The sequence below is a fragment of the Chelonus insularis genome, unplaced genomic scaffold, assembly GCF_013357705.1.
Source record: "Chelonus insularis isolate UGA/USDA-ARS -01 unplaced genomic scaffold, ASM1335770v1 scaffold_277_pilon, whole genome shotgun sequence".
Taxonomy (NCBI): Eukaryota; Metazoa; Arthropoda; class Insecta; order Hymenoptera; family Braconidae; genus Chelonus; species Chelonus insularis.
Genome location: NW_023276791.1, coordinates 837,893 through 860,620, shown reverse-complemented (window position 1 = coordinate 860,620; position 22,728 = coordinate 837,893). Strand labels below are relative to the sequence as shown.

Sequence of the window (22,728 nt, the reverse complement as noted above, 5' to 3'; positions counted from 1 at the left end):
GAAAAATTTATTAAATTATTTCATATTTTAAACAAATCATCAGAAACCATTAATTTCAACAATTAAAAAATCTTATAAATGTCCGAGGTATATTTTGTTTTTAATTTATATCAGCTGAAAAATTAATTATCTAAAAAAAACGACTGATTATGTAATAAATTTCTCGATATTCGTGAAATCTATTTTATTCACACATATTATTACCGATAGAATACATACTTTTTTAGTTCATATAATTTGATTGTAATAGAGGCGTTAAGGCATATCAAAAAAATAACCAGTATGGCGATTAGTAATAAGGCGATTCAGAGTTCATGAAGCAAAATTTTTTTGGATCAAAACAAATTTGGAGTTTAACAAAGTAAACATGTGAAATTTACGGGTCTCTAAATTCAGTTTGACAATTACAAGCTAAATTTCAAATATAAATGAATTGTTAAAGTCAATATTAATATTAAACGAGAAATAAAATCTTTGAGATAGGCTAGAATTCCACATATGATTCATAAACCGGTAAACCATAGTCAAGTTTTGTTAGTAGCCTGTTAGCATTAAATTGACATGAGAAACTAAATTCTTTACTGTGGATTTTCAAATTTTTCTCGTGAATTAACAAGTGATAGTATCTATAGTAACATAATGTTTATATATGATACTGCAAAGAAAAGAAAAACGATTATTAATTATTGTGTCGTACTAAAAAAACTAAGTGTACAACGTAAATGATGCACTCATATCGTTGTGATTCACTATCTAATATTAAGCAATTTAATGGATGATTTATTATTTGGAATAGTGATTATGGTAAAAAATAACTGTGTTATCATATGATTGTTGGCTATTCAAATAGAACTCAAGTAAATGAAATTTGTCATTGAGATTATACCTACAAAATACGATCAGGAAATTCAGTACAGATGGTCAGCTAAATTCATTCAGTCATAAAATCAACATTGGTCATTGCACTTTGTGTGTGTAAAAGGCAAATTGACCACAATCTGTAAGTATTTTATAAATATTTTTTCATTATTTCATTATATTTATATCTACATCCATTTCATGGTGAATAATTAATCATGTTTTCATACACTACTCTATAATATAGATGTAAGAATTATTTATTTAATCGTTCAATTGAAGAATGACTACGTAATTTTATTTAATGTGCTTTAATAAAACGAATTATTTTTCGATTAATATATCTACACAGTTTTTGTTGAATATAATTACAGACATTATTTACATTCAGCTGATAATCAGAAGGAAATTTTGATAAATACATACTAAATCAAAACAATACTCCGAAATGAAAACTATATGCACCTTGAAGTATTTTGTAAAGAGAAATATTTACATCAAGTGCAATTAATTACTGACAAAAATTCTTTAAAGTTATAGCAAACATATTTGTTGATCTTAGTTGGTATTTGATGGGAATATTATTTATGCATTTTTAATTATAATTTAAGTAAGTTATGAGATGTTGACAAACTTGATCATCAATTCAAAAGTTTATTATCATGATTTAAATATGATGAAAAAAAATATGACACAATTAATGACATTGAAGACAGCAAAATAAGTATATTAGCTATGGCATGATGAAAAAAAAAGAACATGTTTTGGTACTAAGAATGTGTGATACTTTTTACTACTACTAAAAAGTGAAACGCAATGTAAAAATTGCAAGTGTATAATATTTAATTACACACAACCAACTAGGAAATCAATAACGAACCTTTTCTTTTCTATACATATATACACATATAACCCATCAAGATTCTAAATTATAACTTCAATGTATTCGACTTTCTTTCTCTAGTGAAATTCACTTACCAAAGATAATGTGTATTTAACTGAACCTTTTTTTTTTATCCCAACAGACTGGAGAAGAATAAATATTTTTCTAATTATAATCAATAATTGATTATCCTGCATCATAGGTCATCAATAAATTTAGCATAATTGGTAATATTGAGGGAAAAATGCAGATTTATACAGAAAAGTTTTTTCCTAGGGTAGAAAAATCCATCATAATATTAAAGATAATAATGAATGATGGTGATGAGTGATGAATATTTCTGTATATATAAAAATTGTAAAGGTTTGAACTTGTAGGGATGAATGTGGCGCACATGATTTCGTGGACTCGACGCAGGTGAAAGTAAATGGAGAATATAGCGTGCGAGTCAGTAGTTTGTCGTCTAGAAGGAGGTTAATGATTAGTTCTTCCGAGGTCGGGGCTGTTGCTGGGTGCACGTTACTCGATATCATCTCCCACCCTCGTCAATAGTTTTCTCTTTCATTTTTGTTAACTTTCTGTTTTGCTTCTCACTCTTTTTTGCCAATTCTCTTTCTCTTTCCATCTTTCTCAAACCTGTCTCTTTCACTCCCTCTAATATCTAGGTTCTCTAACTTTATTGCGTGGTATTTCGCAAACCTCTGAAAATACGAGAATCACCAGCAGAATTTTGGCGATGCCTCTATGCGCACCCTCAGGGACGCAAGGGCTGCAAACTTCTCTCCCTTCCTAATTGATTCGAAAACAGGAGCGTATCGTGCTTCTTTCGGTGTAGATATATTCTTGCAATCAACTTTTGCTTCAATTCCTCCAATTAAAAAATATTTTCATCTCACTTTTGACATTGAATTTTTATCCTTGATGTATTTCAGCATTTTCTAATACTCCAGGGTAATAATAATATAAACAACAACTTCTAGAATGTTAAGAAAATTTTTTGCAACAATATTGCATAAATATTGATTAGAAAAAAGAGACCAACTTGAAGGAGAATTTATTCAATAAAGATTAAATGTTATTTGGGCAAGGAAATAAATTGAATTCAGTGATCAATGAAATCACGAGTTCCTAATGTGCAAAAAGGGCTAAATTGCAGTTGGACAAAGTTGCAATATATTTTATCGAACTGCGCGCACCCTAAAATACGTAGTGTTCATCAGTGAAAGTGTACTACACAGGTTCAAGGGAGAATATCGGCCGTGTGTATATAGACGTGATGCAAGGGGTGCGTTGGAGGCAGTGATGATGGTAGCAAAGGCGACAAAGCGACGGCAGCGAATAGAAGATGGAAAACTGGCAGTAACCTTGCAACCCCCTTCGTACGTGAGAGGAAGAAGGGAAGCAAGTAGATATTGTAGAGGGGTGAAAACAGCCCTTACTAAACGTAAAAGTGGAGAAAGTAAAAGCTGCGTATAGCAGTAACGGGCGTGACGTAGTCCAGGGAGGATGTACGCCCCTTCTGGTGACGGCCTGAGTTATCAACAACTACCACCGGCCAATTCATGGTGGCTTCATTCACCAGGTATCTTTAATCTTTAATATCAGGACGTCTTAATTTTTTTACTTGTAAATAACTCAACAAGACTACGAAGCTGCTTCAACTTTTGTTTTCTTTTTATTTTTTGATCAAGTCAAGTTTTCTTATCGATTTTGACATTTACTTCATTCAATACGTTTTGAAAGAAGACCAAACTTCAAGTTTATTTTAATATTCATCGATTTGACTTCAAAATTCTTCTTTTTGGTGACAACAGAGTGTGGAAGACACTTGGAATCACATGTCATATTGTGCTTACTTGGTTGTAATTACTTTGTCGTTATTATTTCTATTTTCACACACTACTAAATTTAAATAAGATAATAAATATTCTAGAGATTTTATTCTTATAACAATCAATACTTTTTACAATATTCTAGTATTTTATATCATTTTTAAAATAACATATTTTAATGATTGTCATCCATTAGAATTTACCATTTATTGTAATTAATTATTATATGGATAAATTGTGAATATTTTTGATGATAAATAAGGTTGATGATAATAATGATAAATGTGAATAAATTATGATGATTACGAAATGTATTATTAAATAATCGATAGAGGTGATTAAATATTTTGTCAACATCAATATTAATGCAATATTGTCGAAAAAAAAATGTAACCGGGGGGTTAATATTCTTTATCTATAATTTCTGGTATCTTAATGACGATAAGATTCACTAAACACTTCGTATTAGGAGAATAAGTTACTAAACACAATTTTGACTGCAGTAAGATAAAAAAAAAGCCAATCCATCTAAGATCAACAAATAAATGTTTATTACTCAAATAAAAAAAATCTCTATCTTTTTATTCGAATTTTAAGAGATATAAAAAGCATTTTAATTCTAGAATGAGCAATATGATTGTTCATTAGAACATTTTACTAGATAAAATACAAGAACAAAAGCATATTTAATCATCATCTTTATAATCTCAAGAAAAAAAAATAATTCCTAATCACCTAAAAATACAAAAAAACGGAAAAAAATTAATTAAAAATCAAATAAACTCTTAAATTTAAAATAAAAATAAATATTCAAAAAAGCAATGATAATGTTTGTTCTCCAAAAATGGTAGGCCTGCGCATTCCTAAATAAATGTAGATTTCGTTGAAATAAATAAAATAGATATCATATCAGAATAAAGAATAAGGATGTCACCTAATAAGAAATAGTAGGATTAAAAGCGAAATCCTGTTACCATGTAGGTACTGCACTGTCATGGTTCCAAACGTTGTAATAATTGAAGTTACAGTGCGAACGAGGACACTAAAAGAAGAATCAGTGAGTGAGATTACAGTTAGACTGTAGTTAGTTGTTTCTTTCTCTTTTCTTCTTCATCTCCTTTCTCTTTTTAGCGGTATATCTACAACACGTCGACCCAATACCGCGTTTCCTATTCGCAGGCCGACCACCAGTCCCATAGCCGCAGCACACTTCCGCGTTGCGTCTCTTCAACTATGACGTGAACCAAGTCGTTCTTTCTTCTGACGCTGTTTCCCGCGCGTCCACGTGCTTTGTTCGTTGCGCTCGTACTACCTGGTTTATCCGCTCGCTTGGTTGCGCGGCTTTTTAGTTTTTATTTCAAACGATACGGCGAATGGTCGAAAGAACAGGTGAGCCGAGCATACAAAAAGAGTTCGGTGTAAAAGTTTATTAAATCGTTTCTATTTAAGTGCAGTGATTTTTATAATATTATTATTACTATCATCATCATCAGGTGCAATTCAACTATCAACGCATCATTTATACCTATTTATTTTTCATTGTTCGTAAGTTTCTCATCAATATTCATTTTCTTTCCTTTTTTTTCATCACATTTATGCTGATATATCATCTAACTTTGCTAAGATATTTCATTCTCCAAAGTCAACTGGAAATTACCAGTTTCTAAGCTACCTAATGTCCAATTCTCATGACCTAATTTTTTTACACGACATTTAAATAATGATTATTCTTTTTATTATTCTTCAAATCTATTATCTAGAATGTAGAAAGTAAAAAGGATTTCGGTGGAATGTATGTACTAGTGAATTCATGAGAATAAGGAAAAAAAAAAGAGAACAAATATAAACAATGTTTGACAGTTGACATAATTTGTTTTATGTAGAAAGTCTTTAGGATACATGTAATTCTTCTAATTCACTTACTAAGATATATATATATATATATATATATATATATATATATTGTCTCCAGGAATTATAGTACAGGTTTTTTATTTTGACCTTTCTTTTTATTAACTACGCTCTATAATTTCTCATTTATAAGATCAAATGATTTGTATTCGTAAAATGTACATATTTTATATTAAATAGTGAATGTTTAAAATAAATTATAAAACAAATAAAGATAAGGTGTGTGTTCTAAAATAAACAATCGGTGTTATGCACACTACAATAAGTTTAATTATATTGACTTTTCTACTCAACTGAAAAAATCATACGATCTTCTTTTTATAATAAAAAGTTTGAACTTACACAACCTTGCTTTGATTTCAATCAAAATATTTTACAATAATTCGTGTAAGTTTATATTAACATTTAATTTGTATTTAATATTTTTAACAATTATGATAATATTGTAATAATGCATTAATATTTTGGACAGAGTAAATACATTCATTGCAGGCAAGATATTATAATAACGCGAAATAAGTATAGAAACCGGGTATTCATGATTGTGTCAGTGGTGACGTGATGGAGGAAGTGGGTGCCTGCGTGTAAACATATGTGATGCTGCAACACACTACGAATGTCATATTAACGAAGCCGGTGTATGTATTTGTGAGATAAACCCGCGCGTGCGGCCTCGCAATGACCTTGAGCTCTCCCTCTGCTATCATAGCTGCTACTAACGCCTTCTTTTCTATGTGACTATTATTATTACTGTTACACTGTTCGTGTTTGATTACTTTAATATTGTTTTTAACTTTATATTTATTAAAAAAAAAAAGAACACCTTTCGGGAGAACAAAACTGCATAGTATTATAGACATGAAATCCTGAATGATTCACTTACTAGGAACTTGGAGAGAATAATGGATAGAGAAGGTTCTTTAGGATGGAATGTAGTATTTTCTTTTCTTAAAAAAAAGGCTATTTTTATGTTGATAGGTGGAATTAAGTAATATTTAGTTAATTGATGTCATCTTTAAAATGTATTTAAAACATTATCGATCTGTGTAAACTACATGGTATGATTTAATCACTGGTTTTAATTTGATTTTCTTGATTGATAACAATGATATAAGATTTCTTAGAACTGTTTTTAATATTTAATGAAATTTAGATATTTTTTTTTCTTGGCTGATTGATGAATGCATTCAATTTTTAGGCTTCAGGTGGTATTAGGAATTTTTGTTTTTTTTTTTTTTGATGATTTTTAGGGTTTCGTTTTTGGTGTGGTATTGTCTTGAATTTTTTATTAGATTTATTAGCTTGAAAGAAATAATTTTTGTTAGAAATAAGTGACAGTGAAACTATAATTATTTTTTGGGGATTATGTATTTATTTTAGTTAGTTTAAACTAATCATTTTTTAGCAATAAAGTTCTTTATTTAATTTCCAAAACTGTGAAATTTGATGTTTTCTAAAAATCTATTATCACTTGAATTGAGGTCAATGAGAAATTTCGTTGTTTTTATCAGAAAAAAAAACGAATAAAAATAAATTTGAAACAATTTAAAATATTACTTTTAAATTAATTAATTGTTTACTGTAAATATTTTTTTGGAGCACAATGATTATTAAAATTATTTTATAAGTAATAATTCTATTAAAAATGATAAAAACAATTTTATCAAAAGATTTAATGTTTTTAAACTACTCATTCATTGGCTTCTTTATCAAATGCATTTTTATAGCTGCTAAATCTCTTAAAAAAATTTCACTTTTTTTTAAATTCAAATAAAATGTAATTTGTGCAAGTGTATTTCTCTAATAGAATTACCATTGTATTTTGACATTTCACAATATATTCATTTTAAATTTCAATCACTAAACCATCAAGAAAGTCACCAAGCCTTCAAAATTTCATACAAAATTTTTTCTTATAACGTTAAGATTTTTTTTTTTAAATTGTGGGTTATTTTAATATATGTCGATATTGTGGAAATTGGAAAATCTCATCAGCCAGTATTTTTCTTTTTTCAGTTGGGGAAGCCATAGGACTCACGTGTGATCGACAAGATAAAATAGTGCCGGAGGACTACAGTGATAGAAGTGGCGAAAAGCCCAGATTCAAGGGTGGCATCATGGATTCTCACCAACAACAATTTTGTCTCAAGTGGAATAGTTTTGGCAGTAATTTAGCTACTGCATTTTCAAATCTTTTCAAAAGTGAGAGTCTTACTGATGTAACACTATTCTGTGAAGGTATGTTACTTTCAATTATTCATGATCATCATTTTTAACATCTAAAAAATAAAGAAGGCAATCTTCAAAGCTATCATCAATTCAACTCACAAAAAATAGCACAGGATTTGATTTAAAAATTTCTATATCAATATTTATACTTATTTTAGAATAATTTTAATAATAATATTTTTTAGCATGCTATCATCTTTAATAAGGTTAAATGAATTCTAATGAAACTCAGAATCATCAAAGCTTGAAAAAGAAAACTTATTTCTAACAGAAATAAAAGTATTTTTTGTGGGTTGATGTTGCTTTGCAAATAACTATCCAACTTAGGGCAATGATCTACTTTAAATCCAGTTATTTTTACTTTTACTGACATATTTTTTCACTGATATTACCATGAATGAATCCATCACGAGATAAAATAAGCCAATAATCAACAAGCTGCTTATCTGACAAATATTTCCAGTCATGTATCAATTTTTCAATCAAATTCTCTCAATGAATAATATTGAATTAGTCCTGTTAATCAGCTAAAAAGTTGCAACAGCTAAAAAATGTCGTTCTATTTGATGAGACGAATTATTTGACTTGAAAGAAGCTGCTCTAAGTAGGTTTAGGTTACAGTTATATCTAACAGTACTATTCACAAATACTAACTCTGCTCTATGTCGAAAGGAGAATAGTTCTAATAACTATGTATTCACCAATACTGATTTATTTGAAGGGGAACAGTTTTTGGTATACAATTAGGTTAACATTTTGGCCAACATAAGATAAATGTAGCCAATAAGTTGGTTAAGTATTGGAACACTTTAGAAAAATAGATCTTTTATTTGATGATTTTTTTTTTCTACACTCTCAGAAATTATTACTTTTTTTAAAATGAAACTCATGTTTGGTAAAGATATACTTTATTCTTTGGTTTCTTATTAACAATGAATAAATTTTCATTCATAAAATACTTCAACTTTTAAAGTTATTTTATGTAATGTTGAATCGTTGAAAAAGAATGATTTTTATTAGCTTTTCAAGGTTATTATTATCAAAACAGTTTTACTGAATAAATTTAATAAATTTCCTGGAACATAAAGATCTATGTAATTTGATGAATAATATCATTATTTATGTTCTTATTGATTTTACATTTGTAATAATCAACTTTCACTGCATTGAAGAAAAATGATTTATCATTGACTAATTGGTCAAGCTACTGGAACATATTTTAGTGATATTTAAATTTATAAAATGCATTATTGGGTCATCATAAAGATTATACTTTCATTTTTTTTTCATGCTCTGATTACTTTTATTTTTAATTGTCTGTATTTAAAAATTCATTTTAAAGTGCATTCTAAACATAAATTATTTTTTTATATCTATAGAAATGTAGATTGAGATTAAATTGAATTTAATCTGATAAAATATTACAAAATTCATCTTTTTAATTATTATAATTTATCACATAATTTATATGCATTTTAAAATCAAACATTTATTAGGCCTTTTTTGATTTTTTTTTTTTCAAGCTAGCTATTAATGTTTTTTTTCTTTTTTTACCTATCATTATAAAAATTACCTGGTAATCCCAGCGTTTCACAACAAAAAACCGTCGAATGTCAATAACACACCCGATGTGTGAAAGAATTTCAATCACAGTGAGAAAATTTAAACTCAAATATTTTTAACTCACCCAGCTATGAATATGACGTTTAAATAAATGGATAAGTTTGCTATGTATATTTTATTAAAATTAACATCAGTCTTTTCACTTTGAATATCCTGAGTTAATATCGAAGTCATCATGAAACTTTCATCAAGATGTCAATGAAAAAATTTTGATTCTAATCAATAAGATTCGTCTATTTCTTCGTGCTCCAAAATTTAGGTCATTTTCGAATACAATTCTTTATTGTCATTTTTTATCAGTCAACATTCATTTGAACTTGCAAATGTCAATTTTTTTTGGATCTGTCATAATTATCAGTGAATAAATAAAAAAAAAGCTTTAAAAAAAATGATAAGATAGTGCGAAGGAAAATAATAAATAAAATATTAGTTAAAAATAATAAACAAAGTATAAAAATTATTCTAATGTTAACATTTTGATGATCATAAATGATTATTTATTGGTCTATTTACTTCCAAATTACATCATTAATTAAATCATTTTTTACTTCAGCATATTCCATTAATTTATTCATAATTTCAACCATGCTGATAATAATAATGGCGATAAAATTATTGAGTATGTTTAAAAAATATTTCCCAATTCACTTTACGTTCAGTCCTCTATTGATATTGAAATAAAATATTTTTAATGTATTAAATTTTTTTTTTTAAATAAAATTTCAATTCAAATAAACGTCATTCTTTATACAAAAAAAACCATTATAGAATTACATACATATTAAGTTAGATATATCAGTAATATTCTATGAAATTTTTATCTACTTAGTAAATAGTCTTATTCATACACATCATCTTTACACAGATGCACATGCTAGTGAATTCAGCTATTATTTTTTTGTATACGAAATATAATTACCTAAAAATTCAAAATTATTATCAATAATTTTTTATGTCACTGCGTAAAAGAATAATTAAATGCTAATATTGATCTTACTTCCTGACGTGCAGAGTAATTGTGGTACAATGCACAGAAAAAGTTTCATTTACACTGAAAGATAGTAACATTCTCTTTTTTATACAGTAAATTTTACCATTCTTGTGCAGTGTACCACAATTACACTGTATAGAAGGTGCATTTTTACTCAATTTTCCTCTCAGGAAAGGACTTTTCATTTTTTTAAAATTATTATTACTATTTCTATAGAAAAAATTTTTTCTGCTCCATAAGATAAAAATAGCTAGAATTTTGAATATTGTTTACACATAAAAAAATTTATTAAAAAAAGGTATCAAGCAATGAGATAATTATTCTTTCTCATAGAGATGATAATACATTTCTATGTGTTTATTTTTAACATTAAAAAAAAATTCACATTCAAGTGAAGTATATTCGTAAAATAAATTTAAAAATAAACAAGCAATCCTAGATCAAAATGAATAAATTATATTGATCTTGCCAGGTAAATTTTATTGTTTCTGTGTCACTGCACATTGCCTCAATTACACTCAATGGCAGAGTAATTTTTACTCACTCTTTCTTTCCATAAATATTACATCATAAAAAGTGTAATTCATTTCATTTACTACGTTTTTATATTGTTCCTATTTTTTTATTGTAACTGTGACCATTCATCTTTCCACAGAACACAATAGTTGTTAATTTTATTTAATTAATATTTGTGCAACGTATCAATTGACGTCTAATACAATTAATCGATATGACTGATTAGATTTATATTGAGCTTCAATTGGAACAATGATATATATATATATATGTCATGTGCGTTGAAAATTAAATTATAATATAATCAGTTTTTTTTATTGATATGATTTCTAAATTTTTAAAAAATTGCTAATTATAATCAAACAATAATATTAAAAAAAAAGTTATCACTTATGATTTTATTTTGTAAAACTCTACCATTTTTATCATAAGTAATTAATAAAAATAGAAATGGCTTTTGGACATTGTTATAAATAATTTTTTTTTTTTATTTTGAAAATATATAAAAGCCTCAAAATAGAAGAAATTACCACTCAACATGATGAAATTATTATTTATTAATAATAATTATTACAAGATTTTTTTTATTTATAAAGATGGCTATAGTTTTTATGTCAAAGGTAAAAATCAATAAAAGTTTTAGGCATAAATTAATAAATAAATATTTAAAAATATTTTCAATGAAACAGATTTGGTTTAAAATTTAATTGTCCATTAAAATTTGTAAATACAAAATGAATCTTAATTAATTAATTCAACTATTTTATTAAAACTTCAGTCTTATATTGACAAATAAAATAATGAAACTAACAAATAAAAAATGCTAATAATTTCAATAATTAAATGAAGGGTTCAAAAATGGATGGTTTTATATTCGAATATATATATATCCTAGTACAAGTGACAGTACTAACATAGATAAAATTATAATTTGATTGTTTTATATACATGAATAGCTAGCAAGTGTCAATACAGTATTGATACTTGGGTATATGCGTTAGTTAATTTTCAAATCGGATAGAATCTGTCAGCAAGTTGAAGTGTGTGAGAGAGAGAGAGAAAGAGAAGGGGGAGTTCAACGCACGCATTCGCAGTCAAACCTTCCTATTGGATCAACATGTCTCACGGACGAACACGCGTGACATACATTATAGTTCGCCGAATAGAGTGCAACAGCCCCTCTTAGCTTTCCCCCTCTTTCTTTCCCATTTCTGTAACCTTGAAGTTTTCTGTGGAGTAATAAGAAGCACACGTGGGCGCCAAAAACTGCTTTTATATGCGCAAGCATCATGTTACATCAAGCAATAAACTCTATAGTAACATATTTTCAGAAATAACACTTACTATTCTGATGCAATTAAATTCAAACTATTTTTTATTTTAATACGAATTTTTCAACTACAATGTTAGAACATACCCAATCTATTTTCATGCTTCTTTATTTAGTTTATCAATGTTATAACGTCTGTGTGTAGACTACATCTTTCTTTTATTTTTAGTACACTTTTTAGACGAACTATTCTCAGTGCATTTAGAATAATCAATACACACCAAAAGGTGGACATCTTAAAAAATTTCTTTAAAAATTGCTTCCTATTTTATTTTTTAATTAAAATATTGATCAAAAAAATTGATAGAATTTTTTAAACGAAAGAAAAAAAATGTTATTTTTAATTTAACTTAGATTATGTTGATCTATTAATTAGCTAATCTCTCAAAAATTATGTTATTATAAAATAAATAAACTTTATCCTCATGTATCGCACATTTTATAATTGACTCCAGTGATATTATACGCAGTTATTTTTATGAAATAGTGATGTAATAGATTGGTCGGTGGACGGAGTGGAATAAACTCATAAGCATCTTTCGACTCATCGTTCTCTCATTTCTGCAATAGGCAGCATGTGCAGAGTATGGCCTTGGTCCCACGCGGCCATTGGCCGAACTTAAAGGAAGTCGAATGACAATTGGCCACTTAAAAAGTTCAGCGTGCGGGCCTTTGTACTCTCTGCAACGGCCTTGCTGGCACATTGACCCCGCTCTAAGAATCTTTTTTTCTGATTAGCAGAACAAGGTGTATTCACAACTGCTACTTTTAATATATCTTCCACTAATGTCTTTTTTCTCTTTACTTCAACAAGGATCCATTTTTTGCTATATTTACTACTTGATGTAACAGATTTATCTTTCTTTTTTATCCAACTTTATTATTCACTACTTCATAGTAGCTACATTCAAGCCTACATTCTTCATCAACTTTATAAACCAACTTCTTTTTATTATTTTTTGAACATCAAAATCATTATAGTACCCCCAAAAAATACTGTAATTATTTATTATCAGTTAAAGTCTAATTATTTATCATAAATAAAATCACATTAATTAAAGATAAAATATTGGTAGTTAACTTGTGTTATATTTTTAGGTCTAGCTTGTTGAGAACAGAGAGTACATAATTGTGATGCAAAAATTCTTAAGTAGATGTAGTACAGTACAGCACAGCCAGTAAGAATTGAAACTGCTAGGGATACAAATAGATATTATTCAGACAGGCGTGTATGAAAGTGGGAATTTTCAAAACTCATGCTTATAAATCACTTTCAGTTGCTGAAATTTAAGCAACTAAATTTCTAGCTCATACTAAAATATTCAATGCAATCAAATTATATAGATTAGTTAGAAAAAATATTAAATCATTGATTTATCATAAATCTTCATTCTAAATAATGCAAAAAGATGATAGATAAATTTTTTATCCTGTTTAATATTACATTAAAGCTCCATCATTCAGAATTGGAGCTTTGATTAATTCCTTAAATTATATAATTAATAGTTTATCTAAAATTTAATTTAATTCAACTTCAAAATTTTAAATCTTGTCAGATTAAATATCGACAAACTATGTTTACTTTATTAAAAATCGTATTTTAAAAAAATTAGAACTCAAATAGTAAATTATAATTATCGAACAAAGACCTAGTGTTCATTATGGATGGCTGCATATTTTAAATATGATCATCAGTATACATTTGTTGATCATTACCATACGTGATAAAATATATTCAATTCTATCTATTTGTTTTACATTCATTAAGTTATCATTTCTGATAACTTACAAATATTTTTAATTCTATATTGCCATCATTACTTATTATTAAATTACAAAATATCTCTCTTTTATTTTATAAAATAATTTTTGCATTATTCATTAAAGTATGTAAGTAGAGAAATTAATATCAAATTAATAATAAAAAATAAAAATATTTAGCAACTAAAAGGATATTTAGAGTAATAATAATTTCAAAATTTTTTTGACTTATTTATTTTAGACATAGTAATCATTGTTGAATAAATGAGTGTTTGATATCTAGTGAATTTATCATCTATACAAATGACTACATACACGTGTACGAAGTGAATAAGTATGTCAGAGAAAGGTGAATGTAATACAATGATATAATTCGATGAGAATTTCAAATATAAAACTATTATTAATATTGATGCATTTTTTACACTCCTCATATCTTTCTGATATGACTAATGTTTTGAAAAATTCATCACGATTTCTTTTTTTATCATTTTAAAATATTCATTATGCATTCTAATGCATTTAATCAATTTATCAACGATTTTATATAGAGTTTTTTTTATTGAACAAAAAATTCTTTAACTTAAGGCAATGATGTTAATTAGTTTTTTTTTTATTGTTACAGGAATAACGTTTAAAGCACATAAATTAATATTAGCAGCATGTAGTAAACATTTTCAAGAGCTTTTTGAGAGTATGCCGCCTTCTCCTGCTGGACTTATTGTCATTTTGGACGGTACTAGTGCACATAATATGGCTTCTCTTCTTGAATTTATGTATCGAGGCGAAGTTCATGTTTCTCAAGAATCACTCAGCTCCTTTTTGAAGGCTGCTGAATATCTTCAAGTATGTTGATTTTTTTCTTTAAATTTTTTAGAAAAAAAAAAAATTACATTCTTTCCTTCAATAATTTCAAAGTAAATATATTTCCTTGTTGTGATTAAACAGATTTTTTTTTCTTTGTTTAAATAAATCATTTACTGAATAAATATTACTCTAAAACACTAGTATTAAATATTTTGTTTATCATAGTTTTCATTACACAATATAACTGTTACTAAATATTAAATAGATAAAGCTATTATTCAATATAACTGCGGTTGCCTTTAATAAAGCAGTGTATACTTTATTAATAAAAAACTGGATGATAGCAGTAGATTTAATCACATCAAGTGAACTAATTGTGATAGAAATTATTTAAATATTCAATTTTTTAAAGAAAAGTCAAGTTGAATTTTATATTTGATTTAATTCTATAAAGTGATAGTTTTGTTTTCAAATTTTATATTTTCACTTAATTTAATAGAGATAATAAATGATTCAAATGGTAAAATGGTAAAAGAAATTAAGATTACATTTAATGATGTGCAATAAAAAGTAGAGAAAATGTAAAAACCTAAATTTTATTTAAATTCGTGAAGCACTTTCTAGAATACTTTCTATGGAATACTTTCCGGATATTGGAAAAATTCAATGTTATTTATTATCATCTATTATTATATAATACAAAAAAAAAAAGTAACAGTAAATCATTTGGGTAGTTGAATAAGTTGACATTGTTATGCAAATGTTAGAGAATTTTGATTAATCACGCAATTTTATACTGCTTGAGAACAAAACTTTGCAAAGTTAAGTCACGCATTGATTTGCGTTGAAAACGCAATATTAACATATTCTGTAAATAATGCTAAATAAATTTTAAGTAAATGAGGAAGTTGATTCTAATATAATATAATGAAATAAGTATTTATTGTAGCCTAAATTTTGCTACATTAATATAAATACTATGCTGTAAAATTTTCCATTATTTTCTTAATTAATAGAATTTTTATCACACGATGTAATTAATAGAATTATTTAAATATTTATTAATATTTTAAAGTAAAAAATAATGTGATTAAACAGGTAAAAGGTTTGTCTATTGAGCATGAAAAGTTGGCAGTAGCACACACCCGTTCAGCAGAAAATAATAGCTCATCAACAGAATCGGGTAATGGTAATGCAGAAGTGCTGGAATCAGAAACTACTAGTAGGGTGATGAAGAAAGAATCAACCTCAACATCATCACCATCACCAAATTACACAGCACCAAATATTTATAATTCAACTCACTACTATGAAAGTCCTCAGAAGAGGACGAGGTTAATAAGGTAATATTTTTATGTCATAAACTTAATAATTAATTTCCTCAATTAATTTTAATGCTTGGTCTTTAAATCAGATCACCCAGTGAAATTGATACCCTTGGAAGAGTAAGCGTGTTACGAGATGGAGCAGCTTTTCGACCTGCATCAGCACCACATCCATTATTACTAGAAAATCATTTGTATCAACCTTTCACACATCCCTCAGAAAATGTGACTCATTCGTATACTGCACCTCACACACCGACAGAATTAGAGAGAGAATTGGAGAGAGTTAGGTCAGATGAGAAAGATAATGGTGAACATAAGGAAACAGTAGCTGAAGGTAATGTCTTAATATTTTATTATTTACCTTAAATAATCTTGGGATAAATTATCTAATAATTTTTTCAAATTCTAAAGCACAATCCTAAGCAAATAAAAAACCAGCTTAAGAATGATTTTGCAAAAGTTTTATATTGATAAAAATTATGATTTTTTATCTATTGATAATGCAAGGTAGTTGTAAAAAAAAATGTATACAATTTGTGAATGTTTTGCAAATGAATCCTATGCATTGATACAAGAACTCACTGCTACAGATTTACGAATAAAACAAGAACCATTAGTGATGACTGATCGGGAAAGAACTGAAAAATTGGTAGAAAGATTATCTGGTGAAGTGTATCCGGCAGGAAGAGTATATGAACCAAGTAGTTATGAATTAGTTGGTGATCATAAACATAACTTAACACCATTCAGCCAAGGATCAGCTCCGTTAACTCATCCTCCTACACCTGACCTAAGCCCAGCTCCAACAACTCCAGCCAGATGGAATTCAAAAATTAATAAAGCTGGGACAGTTACTACACCAGATGGTAAGTTAACTACTTATTATTTCTTAATTATCTTTTTTTCATCAGCAACATTACATTCTCATTAAATTATTTACATAGCTTCCAGTATCAAAAAAACTAAAAAATGCTAGTTTTCTTTTGATAAATTTAATGAAATTAGCATAAATAATTAATTGCAAGTAATAATTATGTTACTTTCTTATAAATATAAGTAACAACAGTAGTATCCTTAAAGTAAACTCAAGATAGCCATTTTTATCTGATTGGTTAAATAATCATATATACGAGATCATTTAGTAGATAAATCTGACAGGTATTAAGTAAACGGATTAACCAATATAGGGTAAGCAGATCAATAGATGAATGCAAGAAAGGGGTTCCAGGCATATTTGTTTATTCTCTTTTGCCTTTAACAAAGAATTTTCCTATTTCCTACATCAGGGCTGGGCAACGAGCGACTTTTACTGAGCTCTTAACAGCAACCCTTCTCACTGAGTTCTAAAAAGCACACGTTGTCCAGTCCTACATTATTAAAATATCCACTTTATTACAGTAATGCAGTTATTCTTATTATTGATGAATTAGTTTTTTTTCCAGCAAAGTAATTCTTGTTGAAGGATGAAAGCAATTTTATTATTCAGTGATGAATAAAAAATATGTTATGAATATAAAATGACATTCAGACTTTACTGTTTTAATACTAATGCTCAAATAATAATGCAATTTCTGTATTTATCTTTTTTTTTTTCATGTCAATCCCCCATAAAATAGTTATCACCACATGCTAGTCAGCATTTAGGGAGATTCAATGTTTATGTATGTTTGATTATTCATACTTTTTCTTCGAATAAATACGATTTAGATATATTGATATCATTCATTGTCAAGGGCATAATTTTATTGATGATTAATCAATGAGTTTTTGATATTTGTGAATTAATATCATTGAGATAAAAATAAAATTTTGTGAAATAATTGTAATGGGGTAGTTTAGTATTTAGGGTAGTTATTAAAGTGGTGGTTATATCTACAATTCTAGAATAAATAAATAGAAAAAAATTAGAAAACTGATGAATTAATAATAAGTGTACGAAGTAAATTTATTCAGTATGGTTTTTAGACAATGCTTTTAATAAATCATGCATAGGCGTACAGTCACATCATAACAATATTATTCGAGGTATGATGGTAACCTTGTGGCGTGTATTGATCGCAGAGTAGAAATTGTGCGACGAGCTTTCGTAGTTGCATGATAAAAAATTAGTCTTGTTAGCCCTGTCAATTTTTATTGACCAAAAACCAGGGAATTATTTATTTAATCAATTTCCTGGTAAATTTACGTTAAATAATAACAAATATTTTTTTTTAATAAATTAAAACTACTGATAAATGATAATTACTTTTGTAATTAAAATTATCATAACATTTTTGGAGTAATAGTTCTACCGACTATTTGTACTACTTGATGATTAATTAGTGCTTCTGAAAATTTTTTAAAAATTATTTGCTTCCGGTGCTTGTTTTCAACGTGTTAAAGATGAAATTAATTCAAACATTAAATTGGGAATAGAATTAATGAAGTTATTCATTCTAATTTTATGAATAAAAATAGCAATCATTTTTTTGTTTTTTTTTATCATTCAAATAATTTTAAATATTTTATCTATTATTATAGCACAGAAATATATTAAAAATATTTATTCTAGTCTTTTTAATAATTAATTTTTTACATATTATGAATAAATTTCACAACAAATTTTTCAAAAAGCTCTCAAACTCTCAAATATACAAATAAAAATGAAAAAGATTATAATAAAATTCATGACTTCTCTTTCTTGATAAACATTATCTAATGACGTTATTTATGCTCTTTGATATAAATTACATACCAATAAATCTCAATAAAGTAAGTTATTCAAATCTCTTTTCAATGTCAATGTCAATTAAATACCAAGATAGAATCTACCGAGGCATAAAAATGATTATTTATAAATTAATTGATGGCTAATTTTTTAAAATTACAAGCCTTTGAATTCCTGAGAATGTCAAAAAAAAAATTTATTTTCTAACATCTTAAAAAAAAAAAATATATTATCATATAATTGACGATAGATAAGATTTTTTTTTTTTTGGCATAACTGCTGCGAGAATTTTTTATAGTACAGTTAGATAGAGAACCTTAGATCCGAATATTTAACTAAGTAGTAAGGATAGACCTTGATTCTAACGCATTACTTCATAATTTAACCTTTCTATTTTTCTGGCCTTCCTGCTGCTACTTTTTTTTCTTTCAAAGACTATAACTATATTATGTCTTTCTCAATCTATTCCTCTCTCTCAACAAATTCGTTGACTATATTTTCTATCTAGAAGTCCTACAACCTTTAGCACATATAGTAAGGTATACTTATGAATAATGTTCAAGGCCATTCACTAAGCACAGATAGATATATGTATATATCTACACATAAATATATTATTATACTTAATTGTACGTTTAAGAACATCTTAACACTCAACATTTCGTGAATTATTCAAATAGCTAATTTCATTTGAATAATTAGAAACTTGAATATCTATTCTATGAAAAAAAATTTTTCTCTTAATAATAATAACAAGTAAATTTGATGTGCTATTGTCGGTGGATTTTTTTTATCACCACATCTAGAACAATAGTGATACCATCTTCTTTCCTCACAGTGATTATTTGTCTATCCTTTGTAAATTTCATAGTCAGCTGCACGAAATGCCGTGAGCCATGTCCCCATTACATTGAATTTTTCTATGATGGTCAACATCTATTTTTAGGCTTGTATTCATCGAAAGACAGTAGTACCACCACATATTACTGCATATAAGCTCATCTCACACATGCCAAGATATTTGGTGGTGTTCTATACGTTACGAACTTATGGGCTGCATATGATCCTCAAGGACAACCAATGAAACACCTTTAGACCCACCATCTCATCCGCTAGAATTTATTAGTTTAATTGTTTCATGATTGGTTTATATAGAAGTTAACTATTAGTCTATTAACTCGCCAACTTCAATATATTTTTGACCTATTAAATACAAAAAACTACATATACACCTGTTATAAAATTCATTATTCATTAATCGTTTTATTATATGATAAACTTACAAATTGGCTTTTATGAAATTTTAAGTGTTCTAATAACTCCCTTGTTATTTTCTGAATCCAATTTTTACTTTCTCTTTCAAATTATCTAGTAACCTAAGGGCTTTTTGATACTTAAAATAACTACATCATCAATTCTTTTTCTAACTTTTATAATATTCTATTCTTCAAACAAAAAAAATTATCCAATTTGTTTTTTAACTTCATCTTATAATTAGTTGATGAACTTTCTTTTTGATTCTATTTAAAATGAATTCTTTGAGAACAATTATGATACAATTGATTAAAACTGTTTCATTTCATTACCTTCAACTTCTACTTCTTGTAATTAAAATAGTTTTAAAAGTTAATAAATTTATTTTAATGAAAGAATACCATTTGATGATAGTCTAATATAATTTTTGTATCTTTTTCTAGGTAAAAAGTTAAAGTGTCCCTTTTGTGATCGTCTTTATGGCTACGAGACAAATTTACGTGCTCATGTACGTCAACGTCATCAAGGTATCAGAGTGTCATGCCCATTTTGTTCACGCACATTTACTAGAAATAATACTGTACGACGACATATAGCACGGGAACACAAGAATGAAATAAGCATTAAGGCCTTTCAAACATCAGGTCATCAAGTTGCAGAATCAATGCCACAATAAATGTTAAGTTTATCATTATCTTTATTCCATGTACAGAGAGTAATTTTTCAAGTTTATTATAAATGTACCATCATGAATCAATTATCTTCTTACATATATAATAACGCTCCTACTATTGAAGATATGATTCATGAATAGATTACATTTCATAAAAAACATTTCTGTCTAATGATCGATAATAGATCAACAATTTTATGAATACTACAGTTACCTGCACCTTACAAAAAAAAATATTTAATATTTTTTTTTATCGTTTTTATTATGGTGGTTTTTTCAAATTTTCGTTAATTTTAAAGCAATTACGTTTTTTTTTTTATTTTAAACAAACTTTATGAAGTTTGTAAATCATGATAAGAATATTAGCATTTTAATATAATTTACTCAAATTCATTGAATATTAATTAATTGATTGATTAATTAATTAAAAATCACTTTAATATAATAATACAAGGGAAATTAGGTAGTCGATTGTGTATATTATAAAAAAAAAAAAAAAATAAGAACTTAATGTTCTAGAGAGTGCAAATTTGTCGATGAAAAAAAAAAAAAAATATGACAATCTTTGAATTTCACTTTCTTTAAATCAGTACGTGAATTTTACCGATGCAGAAAATTTCTCAAAACAATGAGAAATCATTATCGAAAAAAGGAAAAAAACAAAAAATACACGCAGAAAGTGTCATTTATATAGGTATCGAAAACGAAATACAAAAAGTAATCCAGTGATTTGGTATATACAGAAAGCTACTAAGAGAATTTAAATATTACAAATACAAAACTAGTCAATGAAAGTGCAACGGTCAAATTTATTAATGCAGTTATTATTAATTACCAATTAATAATACTGCTTATACGATAATACTATACTCGTACTATTACTACTAATACTACTACTTCTACTACTATTATCCCTACTTCTACTACTACTATTATTATAAACAACTGCTACTATATGAAACATAAAAATAATAATACTAATATTATTACTACTAATAATTAATAATGATAAAAAAAACAATAAATCTAATGATAATATTAATATCAATGATAATAACAGTAATAATAGTAATAATAATGATAATAACAACAATAAATTAATAACTAGGGTATAGCTGAATAATCGATACTAAATAAAGAATAATTAAGAAATAATTATAATTAATATGAAAGGGATTATGGCTAAATTAGTGAAAAAGAAATAAATATAATCGAATAAGTATGCAATATTGTACTCATAACTGAAAATGAAATAATGGGTACAGATTTGAGAATCTGGTTATGATTATAAACAAAAAGGAAAACGAACAGTTTAAACGAACAATCTTGCTCAGGTGATTTTATTTTTTCATAATACATGCCAATGCATTTCCGTTTTACTTCAAATCTGATTAAATATAGTTAAAGTACGAATATTGGTACATAATAACTATAGAGATATATTTTGTTATCTCAATGACAGACTGCCTCCAATAAGACATATATATTTAAAACTCACAAGCATTTATATAATAATAATAATAGTAATAATAATAATATATACAATATAAATATACACAACTGCCACAATAGTTAAAGAAAACCATATTTAAATATAGATAAAAAAATTTTCAGAGAAATTTATCAACTCAGCAATACGTAATTAACAATTATCATTATTAAACGTTGAGCCTAGGATTATACTCCAACTTATCTAAAAGTTTGGGCGAGTTTGTTATTTCATGTTATGAGTGCCAATTACTATGAGGCAGTAAATAACAATTTTTTTTTATTATTTCCTTGTTTATAAAGTTAAAATTATTTGTAATATTTAATGTAATATTACAAATACCATTAATCGTAATATATCGAATTAATAATTTATTATATTTCACTGAAGATTACGATTAAAAAAAAAAATCTTTCAAGGCTGTTTAACATAATTCTACTGCAATTTGTAAAGTATAAATATTAAAGTCAGCAATAACTACAATTTTGATAATAGTTATTTGACTGTAAAACTTTTAGAAACCTGATATTTTATTA

The 22,728-nt window shown here is 26.7% G+C and overlaps 1 protein-coding gene across 5 annotated transcripts; it reads left to right on the top strand.

The window, feature by feature from the left end:
* The first annotated feature begins 306 nt into the window (after positions 1-306).
* Positions 307-21,654, top strand: chinmo (Chronologically inappropriate morphogenesis). 5 transcript variants are annotated; one of them, XM_035093584.1, is made up of 7 exons: positions 307-1,000; positions 7,501-7,722; positions 14,560-14,780; positions 15,840-16,084; positions 16,156-16,403; positions 16,660-16,935; positions 20,474-21,654. In XM_035093584.1, exons 2-7 carry the CDS (start codon positions 7,602-7,604, stop codon positions 20,704-20,706), a joined length of 1,344 nt encoding a protein of 447 aa, XP_034949475.1. In that variant the 5' UTR covers positions 307-1,000; positions 7,501-7,601; the 3' UTR covers positions 20,707-21,654. The 5 variants fall into 5 exon arrangements, with proteins under 5 accessions (XP_034949475.1, XP_034949473.1, XP_034949474.1 ...); XM_035093582.1 differs by lacking the exon at positions 307-1,000 and adding an exon at positions 3,214-3,323; XM_035093583.1 differs by lacking the exon at positions 307-1,000 and adding an exon at positions 4,822-4,962.
* The last annotated feature ends 1,074 nt before the right edge of the window (positions 21,655-22,728 follow it).